General features: G+C 37.7%; 1 protein-coding gene across 2 annotated transcripts; it reads right to left on the bottom strand.

Annotated features, from left to right (window-relative positions):
- Positions 1-872: 872 nt before the first annotated feature.
- LOC104589304 (LRR receptor kinase BAK1) lies at positions 873-9,805 on the bottom strand. Of its 2 annotated transcripts, XM_019196313.2 has the most exons (12): positions 9,191-9,626; positions 8,321-8,453; positions 8,137-8,208; positions 5,060-5,203; positions 4,941-4,980; positions 3,796-3,872; positions 3,606-3,677; positions 3,411-3,523; positions 3,192-3,323; positions 2,775-3,116; positions 2,214-2,608; positions 873-1,399 (listed from the first exon to the last, which is right to left on the bottom strand). In XM_019196313.2, exons 1-12 carry the CDS (start codon positions 9,282-9,284, stop codon positions 1,085-1,087), a joined length of 1,929 nt encoding a protein of 642 aa, XP_019051858.1. In that variant the 5' UTR covers positions 9,285-9,626; the 3' UTR covers positions 873-1,084. The 2 variants fall into 2 exon arrangements, with proteins under 2 accessions (XP_019051858.1, XP_010245869.1); XM_010247567.2 differs by lacking the exon at positions 4,941-4,980 and having other exon boundaries at positions 3,796-3,867; positions 9,191-9,805.
- Positions 9,806-10,285: the final 480 nt, after the last annotated feature.

Below are 10,285 nucleotides of genomic sequence, written 5' to 3' on the forward strand. Positions count from 1 at the left end.
ATTACATCTTCTTTTTTTGTTACCCAATAAAAAGGCAACACTGTATTATATTATATATAAAAAAGAAAAATAAAAGGTTTCTAGTGAGGTCAGCTCAGGTAGGCTTTTTCCTTTTTGACACAGCCAATTAGGCTTCGTTTCCAAACCACCCGACTACCAACCCATGCCCTCATTATAATATTAGGATTCTTTTGCCAGGAGATATTAAAAAGCATGTATTTACATTTTTTTTTTAAATCTACCCTACATACAAAAACATTGATACAATGATACCCTTGACAAGAATAGGTGGTAAGGCCAAACCGGGGCACATGGGCCCAAAATCGAAAAATGGATATTAGTTGATGGCCTCAACTATCTCATAGACATGACTAGATTAACGTAACCCAATGAGCTAGGTTCAGTTGGCTAACGTGTCAACAGGCAGGTTATTTGTTTCTTGAAGGAATCAGGATGTTTCGATCCCAAGTAAAGGTGAATCCCTTGGGGCAATTGGTTGCAGAGGAAAATTTTGTTCAAATTCTTAAAATGCTGGAACGACCCCTCCCCAAATTTTGTTTAGAAATCCAACTTAGCTAGTGGACATATCCTCTGAAATGCCATGCTAAAACCACAGCGAATCCATTTTATTGCAGGCCAGAAAAAGACAGGAAAAGAAAAATTCAAAAACAGGTCGAATGTTAGTCATCTTAAAATCCTTGGAATGTTTTGGGGACGGACAGATATGCGTTAGTAATCTTACAGTCTTTTGCCACGAGGCAGTTCTGTTAAGCACACAAACCATTTGAACTGCATAACATGACATACAGTGATGCGTTCTTTGGCTGAGTTTGCCTTCGGCACCTAGTAAGGTCAAACTGCAACAGATCATCTCTTTCAAGTATTACATCATCATTGAGAAATGGCTGCAGATGATAATACAAATGGCCCCGGAAAGATTCATATTCACAGACGTGATGAATTTCACTTTTGGATACAGGATGCGCTTACAAAAGACTGACAAGATGGTAAGAAAGGTGAAGAAAAAAAATATCAAAAAAAGTGGTAAATAATTTCCTTCTTCTTTACTTTGGTCCTGATAAGGTCATCTTGGACCAGACAATTCGACAGGATGAAGGTTTTCCGTGGAATCAACTATCCATTCCGAGTTCCGATGGGGTGCAAAATCAACCTCCTGGCGGACCACCTCCACTTTCTGCCACTCCTCCCACCTCTCTGCCAAGCCATCGCCTTCAAGCATTCTCACCACCTCTGACATCTTGGGCCGGTCCATTGGGGAGCCTTGCGTACAAAGCAATGCTACTTGGATCAGCTGCTCCACTTCCCCTTCAATATAGTTATTCTTCAGATCAGGATCAACCAGCATGTCCAACTTCTTCTCTTTCAGAAGTCCTTTTACCTGAAAAAAAAAATTTGCACAGATGTATCAAGGAGTGAAAAGATGATTCTTTCGTTATCCAACTACTGGACTACATGTTTTCTGTGATCGAATACATGTGTAAGCCAGCTCATACTTGGAATAGCACTGAAATGAAGTAGTGATGATTGCAATATATAAAAATAAACCTATTTTACCATAAATGCTAGACATGCACATAACCCAATGCCATTGAATACAAAAAGAGAACTCAAGTTGAACAATTCTTTCTCACAAAACTTGATTATGACCAATACTTGGTTATTACCGAATGAAAAAAAAAGGTCATCAGTGTGGGCAGACATTTTACTTCCAGTCTCGGGCCTAAGTGCTCAAAAAATGCTTATACCACATGGACCTCTTCTTTTAATTCTTGATAATAAAGGGTCTATCATCTGCATATCTATTGTCTTAAATGGTTAAACCAAATCTCCTTCAATTCCTACGAGCCATCCAGCACAGAATAGGAGAACTGTACAAAGAGGGAAGCTACTAGAAAGTAGAAACCAACCAAAAACAAAATACGCCAGTGTGAATTACATTTGAAGCTGTAAAATTAGGATTTCAGAATTTAATCAGCAGAGTGTAACTAATATAACTGAACCCTAATAGCCAATTTAATATAATGGTTAAAATAAGTTTTCCAAAATGATATATTTGGCATGAGAATCGTATGTATAACTGAACCCTAATAGCCAATTTAATATAATGGTTAAAATAAGTTTTCCAAAATGATATATTTGGCATGACAATCGTATGTGCAGCAATAAATTTGTCGCAATCAGTAAATACATACCCAATCTAGCAACATGACATCATCATCATTTGCAAGCCGAGCAAGGTCAAAAGCCCTTTGTCCAGTGATGAGCTCTAGAAGCATAATTCCATAGCCAAAAACATCAGTCTTCTCTGATGACTTCCCTGTGGAAAGGTACTCGGGGGCTATGTGTCCAATTGTGCCCCGGACAGCAGTTGTAACATGGGTATCCTTGTAGTCCATAAGCTTAGCCAAACCAAAATCTCCTACAACAGCCTCAAACTCCTCATCTAATAATATATTTGCTGCTTTCACATCACGGTGGATGATCTTGGGATCACAATGATCATGCAAATATGAAAGCCCTCTTGCAGACCCTAAAGCAATACGCTTCCGTGTTGCCCATTCAAGTGGTGGGTCTGATGGTGGACGTTCTACAAAAAATGCATCAATTATTCAATAAACAATTATGAATGTACAAATTCACCATCCATTCGAAATAACCAAACCAAACCATACTATAGAGAAAGGGAGGGAGGGAACACAAAAATAAATCAAGGAGAAATCAATAAGAAGCATGCAAAAGGAATAGCATGGAACCTCTTAAGCATGAAGCAACACTTCCATTGGCCATATAGGGGTAGACAAGTAAGCGTTCAGTTGGTGTCATGCAAAAACCACGTAACCGGAGGAGGTTTCTATGAACAGCCATACTGATCATCTCTACTTCTGTCTGAAACTGTAGCTCCCCACCTGGTGTGCGCTCTTCTTTTAGACGTTTCACGGCAACTAATGAACCATCAGCAAGGCGTCCCTTGTACACCTTACCAAATCCACCTCTACCAAGAATGTTTTTGTTGCTAAAGCCATCAGTAGCAACTTGCAGTTCTCGTAGTGAAAACCTTTTGAGCTGGCCCAGATGAACTTCTGGATCCTCCTCAGCTGCAAAAGATGTAAACAAGTTTATAGTATGTTCAAGAAATATGTTCAACTTACTTTTATGGTCAAATCACTAACCAGGAACATCAAAGAAATGTTCTTGTGGTTTCCGTCTACGCCACCATGCAAACCCAATGGCAGGGGCAGCAAACAGTAAAGCTGCACCAGCAGCCACTCCTCCAGCAATTGCCCCAGTTGCACTATTTCCTCCTGAAATAAAATTCAACAAATGAACTTGGTCTCACATTCAAACTGGATGACTAAAATCTGTTGTGCCCCAGAGAGAGAGAGAGAGACCTGGAGAAGAGGCAGGTGGTGGTGGAACAAATGGAGGTGGTGGTGAAAATGGAGGAGATCCTGGGCAAGGTTTTCCAGTAACCGGGCCACAGAGACCTTTATTATTAGCAAAACTGCAAATTAGGAAATAAATAGAAGTCAATATAACACAATCAGAAAATATTGATACACCTCAAAATTATATCAGCCCCAAACCTGATGGGAGTGAACAGTGAAAACGATCCATTGTCTGGAACAGGTCCTGACAGATCGTTGTTGGAAAGATCCCTGATAGTTCACATTGCAAAATATTAACAAGATATCCTTCTGAACAAGAACATGCCAGAAACAAGAAAGAAAGATCAAGCTTTAGATTGAAAGAAAAAGAGGTTGGTTAAGAACATACAGGACTTGTAGTGCACTGACATTGGTCAAGGACATTGGAATCTGACCCGTCAAACTGTTATTGTTAAGACGGCTATCCTTGCAAAGACATTCCAAAGAACACAATATTGAGTTTCAAATTATTACAATGTATTACAAAGACGAAAATAATTAGACAATCACAGAGACATATTACTTAAGACTGTTTGACCACTGGGATAGACCCAGGACTTGCAACCAGCAAAAAATCATGACATGCTCTAAGTTCTCTATTTTTCTTGGAAATGATATTTTAATCAAAACCCTATTGCTGGACCATTTTATTGGCCGTTGATATCTCAATACAAAAAACACGCATGCTTTGCAAGAAAAAGGAAGAAGATATATGCCATCTTTTCATTCCTTGAAAGCTCTTAATGGAAGCTTAGTGTTAATCACTTTTGGGTCTTTGGGGTCAATAGAGTGATTTGCCAATATCTAAATTGGCCGTGGAAGTAATGCCTTGGAATTGGAGGGTGAAAAAAGCCCAATGGTTTTTGTAGCATCAGGTTTCGATAAAATGTTTTTATGATGTCAAACGGTTTAATCTGTTTTGCCTTCAAATTCTTTACCCTGGGAGCATTCCTGAAATTGCATGACCTTGACTACGGCAATATGTATGCTTTTCTATACTGTTTACAGAGCTGTTTGTCATCATTCTGTTCATCTCATTAAAAACAATTTCTAAATGTTAGAGAGATAACCTTCTATTTTCTAGGAGATATTGAAGACAATACCATCAGTTTATCAGTAAAATCTGTTGTGGAACCATATTGAATTTCTCTCAGAAGTCGGTCTTCCAAATTTGACTTTGATGGTAATGAATTGACAGAAGGGACCATGAAAATGACGAATATACTTGATGTTATTAACTAATCTTCCGTCACAATTTAACTCTGGAGCACCCAACAAATCACAGAAATTCTGGGGATTTTTAAATTTTGAATTTAATATGTAATAATTGTCCAACTCCTAAAACAAGCATTCTCTTCTCTGAATCTAAAAGTAATAATTCTAAAATAACCCTCTTGGTAACAATTTTTTTAATAACATTGCTCTTCAGTATTAATAATTCTACACAACAACAAAAATGATTTGTAATTTGATATGTGAAAATCAAAGAACTACCTTCTGCCTAGTAGGAAACCTATAAAACGAAGGATGCCAACTGAAATGAACAAGCAGAAAAAGAAACAATTTTAGAAATAATCATTCACAAGAATAAGTTGAAGGATGATCATTCTTACAGGAAACGAAGCTTTGTGAGCTTCCCCAATGAGTCTGGAATGGAGCCACTGAAATTGTTCAAGTAAAGATCCAAGCTCACCAAATTTGTCAAATTACCAAGGTCACTTGGGATTGATCCACTTATATTATTACTGTAAAGTTCCCTGTCATACATAAATTGATTTCAATGATTTGAACATCAAAAAGTTTTGCAGCAATACAATGAAACCCTCTGGCTAAAAAAGGCAAACTATCCAGTTATCCACATAGTATAACATAATTATATCAGTTTCTGTACTTCAAACAATTACTGCTACAAAACCAGCCTAGCAAGGCCTTATCCCAACAATTTAGGCTGGTTATTAAAATCCTGTTTCACCATTCTACTATATTTCTTTTTGGTACCAGTAACTGAAATTTTTATTAATTATATGAAAAAGAATAGTGTTTATACAGAATGTACCTAGCACTATATTCTCTGTCAAGTTGTGGATCCTTATCATCTCTGAAGCGGTGCTTAAAAAACTTACCACCATTATATCCAAAATTAGCTACAACAGGTCCACAACACAGCAAAACATGCACAAGGACAAGGCCACATTTTCTGATTCTAAAATCTGATGGATGGGGTATGCCCCCATGCATTTGCTGATTCAACCAGCATAAATTAGTAATTTATACTGTCACAAGATTTGGCAGCTAGGATGGGGTATGCCCCCAAGGCGAGGCTAGGCAATTGGGGGGTGCCTTGTCGCCTAGGCGATGGATTTTTTTATGTTAAAAACATAGATCCTAGGGTAGTTCCCTAGGTACCATAACCATATTTCTTTAATAATTATTCATGATTTTCATAAGAAAAGTCTAAATTTCATATTAAAGTACAGAAAATCAACATATTCATGAGAAGAAAAGGAAGAAGGAAAATAAAATTCAAAAAATATAGGGGCTGAACCCTTATTTTTGTTATAGGAAAAGAAGATAATAAACAGTATTGGTAGTAGTAGTAGTAGTAGTAGTAGAAGAAGAAGAAGAAGATATGGAAGAGGAAAATGTGCTGATTAGATAAAAGTTTTAGTTCTTCCTTATTGGTTCAGGTTTTCAAGTCTTTGAGGGTTCAATACAGCATTTAGCAATGTTTGTGCTGATTAAACCCTAATAAATAAGAAAATAATAAAAAGATTAGTATATAAACACACAAAATGATTATTTTACTTTAGTAATGTCTATTTTATAATTATAATCTCAAAAAATAATGAATAAAAAAGTATTTTGTAGTAGGAAGTAGAAAACTGTTAGGAGATTAGGCGAGAACGTCGCCTTGACAACTATGTTTAACCTTTGTACTGCAAATTTTCAGTACATTTTTACATTTTAATTTTCATGTTGCAAGTTCATTGTTCCATGTTTTCTTGCTGGCATTCCCTTAATTAGATTTTGAAAGTGGAGTATATCCACATTATTAAACAATAGATCACTTGCTTGCTTGAAACTTATGTGAGTTTAAACAAGCCAGTGAGCCCATCTTAGTCTAATTCGAGTGTCCCATTTTGGGGCAGACATATCTGACTCCTGGATATGTATCCAATACCCACACCTTAAATCAAAACTCAAAAGCATAATGTAGCCATCAATTCTTGAACAGATCACCCTACATATATAGGGAAACTCCTGCATGACAATAAAGATCCCACATTCGATGCAGGCAGCCTAAAGAGTATATAGCACATCATTTACGGTGTACCTGCAGATGCCCCCTGATTGCAAATATTGCAACTAGCAGCATGGTATTCCACATATTTCTTGTTTCAAACCAAGAATTTGAATAGTTAGAGTTCATATACTTAAATGTGCCATCTGTGTGTATGCACATATTTAAGGGAATTAAATGCATACAAATTCATTAATCCAGACTAAGGGCTTTGATACATTGATCAAGGAGCAAAGAAAGTATTGAAACCAACATCTAAGAGGGTATGCAAGTATGTATACCCATCCAATAAGTTCCAATAAAGCTAATGGATGGTTGGTTTGTCTTAATTAGAAACCATGATGATAAACCACCCTCCAGTACAAAAAGAATGAAGAACCAATTAAATTATAAATCAATATTTGTAATATGTTAACTCCTCTGTTTTGGATAAAAAAAATCTAATGAGGAACATTTATATAGATTATATACTAAAACTTTTTTTTTTAATTTTTGCTTACATCACTACATAAAATGTAAAAAGTAAAAACAGCATTTTCCTCCTTGAGGCTTGAACATGGGTAGTTTCAACTTCATTTTAAGAAGATATGAAATAAGTTGCATGTATAAACAGAAAGAAGAGTTGACACCGATGCCGTTTTCTCAGAAAATGGCACCACATAGGTGCCACATCAAAATAAACAGTGCTTCAGAAAATGGCCTCTTGTTTGGTACCGTTTTTCCAGAAAAAAACGTTGCTCCAGACCATGCCTTGGAAATCGGGAAAGTATGGTCTCAAGAAACACCAAATTCAATGTTTTCTCAGAAAACAGCCCGTTGCTGCTAGCGGTGCAATGATGTGGCATCATCTTGGACGTTGGATAATATAGACCAATGCTGAAAACGGTTCTGCAGCACTGGTACCAAGCAAAACCAGTGCTGTTTTCCCAGAAAACAGCCTATGTGGCAGCACCATTTCCAAACAAAAAATAAGACTGTGCTTACAACTCAGACATACACCACCATTTTCTCAGAAAACAGTGCTGTGTTCCCAGCACTGTTGCTAAACACCTACTAAAACATTAAATACTAGACAATTCCCTACTCAACAAATCATTATTTTTTATTTGTCTCAACAAAATCATTATTTAGGTTAAGCGCTAGTGAAGATTAGACATTAGAGTTATCAAAAATTCAAAACCTTGTTGAATATACACACAATCCTCTAGACGTAAAGAAAACAAAAACTGAAACTAGCAGAGTGATGGATACAATTGTATAAAATTAACATACATATTTTATGTTCATTGGATGCATCAAAGAAAAGCTCTTAGGAAAGAAATATACAATAACAAGCACAAATAAGCAACAAATAACTCCACATAATTTTATCATAAATGCATGACTTACAAGTATTGTAAATTCTTAAGCTGACCAAGTTGCGGAACAAGTTGACCAGATAATGCAGCATTTCCAAGATCACTGTAAAGAGTTGAATGGAATCATAATTACTATAACATAAGATATGCAATAACTAGAGAGCAGTGTCAGCTGTCAAATCCTGAGCTACAAGATAAGCTGTCAAATAGCTTACACTCTTATAACACTGTTATCATTGTTGCATGTAACATGAAACCATGTACATGGATTGACGAGTGTGGGATCCCAACTCTGCAGAACATTATTAGGATCATCTAAATTTGTCCGTAGGCTATGCAAAGCATCACCTGTTACAAACGCAAGCAACAAACATTAATTACTGGTAATCCTCAATTGTTAGCAAGTAATATTTGAGAATCTTAAATTGTCACAAATGGTATCCACACTCTATCAGGCAGAAACCACTCAAAACACTTTTTCTTTTACTTTCATTTTGAGGGGTGGGGGACAAGTCTCAAGTTTTGGGTAACAATTTTTCTTGACCAGACTAGCACATCCATCAAAAGGTAGAAACATATACTTGCTCTCTAAGAATTCTCCAATACTAATGTCATCTAGTAGTAACCGAAGTCAATGATGTTACTGAGACCCATCAGAATCCTAATATCTTGATTCCACGGTGTCGCTAGTATGCAGAGAATCCTAATATCTTTATGTTACAATTCTAGAGTTTATTTCAGTACAAAAACAACATCCGCGGTCAAGCAAGTTCTTCCCAACCGTCAATATCGTCGATTTGAACGAAATTCGGAACAAAACCAGCTCAACGAAGCATGGCAACAACCACGGTACTAAATCTATCCAATTTTAGTGCCCCTTTGAATTAGTCCACCAGTAAAAATCAATGAAAACATTAGATGTCAGAGCTTCCTTTCTGTTTGATCAGAGCAATCAGTGCACTATCAACAATCAACAAAGCAGCTAAAGGCACACCCATTTATCAAATCGACAACTCAAAGAGTAAGAAACAAAGATCTAATTCCTACAAAACCTCAGAAATGGTGAGTCAAAAGCAGCTACACACCTTCCGTATTAGCATAGATCCTGGTCAACGGATGAAACACCAGGATCAACCAGAGCAGAACCGAAGTCACCATCTCTCGCTCCATGACTTTCATTTCTCTAGACCAAACTTTGGAACTCCTCAGCTACTTCATCAATCTTCGCAGATCCACCCAAATTCCAGTGAAACACCGCATCAGAAAAACCCTAATTTGCCAAACCCTAGCTCATCATGCTCGGACAAGAGAAGCCACCGAAACGTCCACCATTTTCTTTCGAAGAACGAGTCATCCGAATCAAAATCGATAGCCGATCTCATCAGAAAAACAAAACGGATTACAATAAACAGACGACCTGCAGCAGACTCCCGATCATTTCTTTTCTTCTACCTCTTTCTTGAGGAAAAAATTTCCAGCTCCGAAACCTTTTTCTCTTTTTTCCCCTTATAAATCTTCAATATCTCTCATACTCTCTCCTACTTTGAAAATGGTCCGATTATCTTTTTGTTGTCTTTCTGGTGATCTTAAGTGAAGCGAACCTGGCGTGCAGTGTTTCAGCTGCCCGAGAGATGCTGCCCGCTGCCCGGACCTAGTCAAAACCCTCTCTCCCTCTACTCCCCTTCTCTCTGTTATACGGGAAGAGACCAAACCGGGAACCCCGTTCGGTCAAAGACACCTTCCCGCCGGGCCCACCTTCCTCCACCTCAGATATTCCGACAGAGGAAAGAGGAAACCACAAAACGGATTGCCCCGATACTCACTTTCTGACTTTCGCGTCAAAAATAACCCGAAACGATACGCTCTTCCATCCGTTACGTTCTGTGCCGTTTGAATCTTCAACGACGATGGTTACATTGTGTATACCGTACACGGTACACCCACCCAATAAAGACGGTACGGGACCCACCAGTTGCTGGCCCAATGCTACTACAACCGTCTGATCTATAGACTCAGCATGAGCAGCAATGTGGCATGCATGTTCAGGAATCCAGGCTGTTTCCTCGCAGTTGTCTAAGGATGACCAATGACCATAGACCAATAAAAGGGACTATAAATATGAATTTGACTAGGACCACACCACTTGGGAGTTGGGAGGTCTGTAATAAACAAACGGTGAA

Source organism: Nelumbo nucifera, chromosome 1, assembly GCF_055504915.1.
Source record: "Nelumbo nucifera cultivar China Antique chromosome 1, China Antique-T2T, whole genome shotgun sequence".
NCBI lineage: Eukaryota > Viridiplantae > Streptophyta > Magnoliopsida > Proteales > Nelumbonaceae > Nelumbo > Nelumbo nucifera.

Coding starts and splice junctions, on each gene's coding strand:
- LOC104589304 (XM_019196313.2), bottom strand. CDS start 9,284: ATGAAAGTCATGGAGCGAGAGATGGTGACTTCGGTTCTGCTCTGGTTG. Junction 3,524..3,605: donor TCACTGTTCACTCCCATCAG/GTTTGGGGCTGA, acceptor CCTAATTTGCAG/TTTTGCTAATAATAAAGGTC. Junction 3,324..3,410: donor ACCACCTGCCTCTTCTCCAG/GTCTCTCTCTCT, acceptor ATTTTATTTCAG/GAGGAAATAGTGCAACTGGG.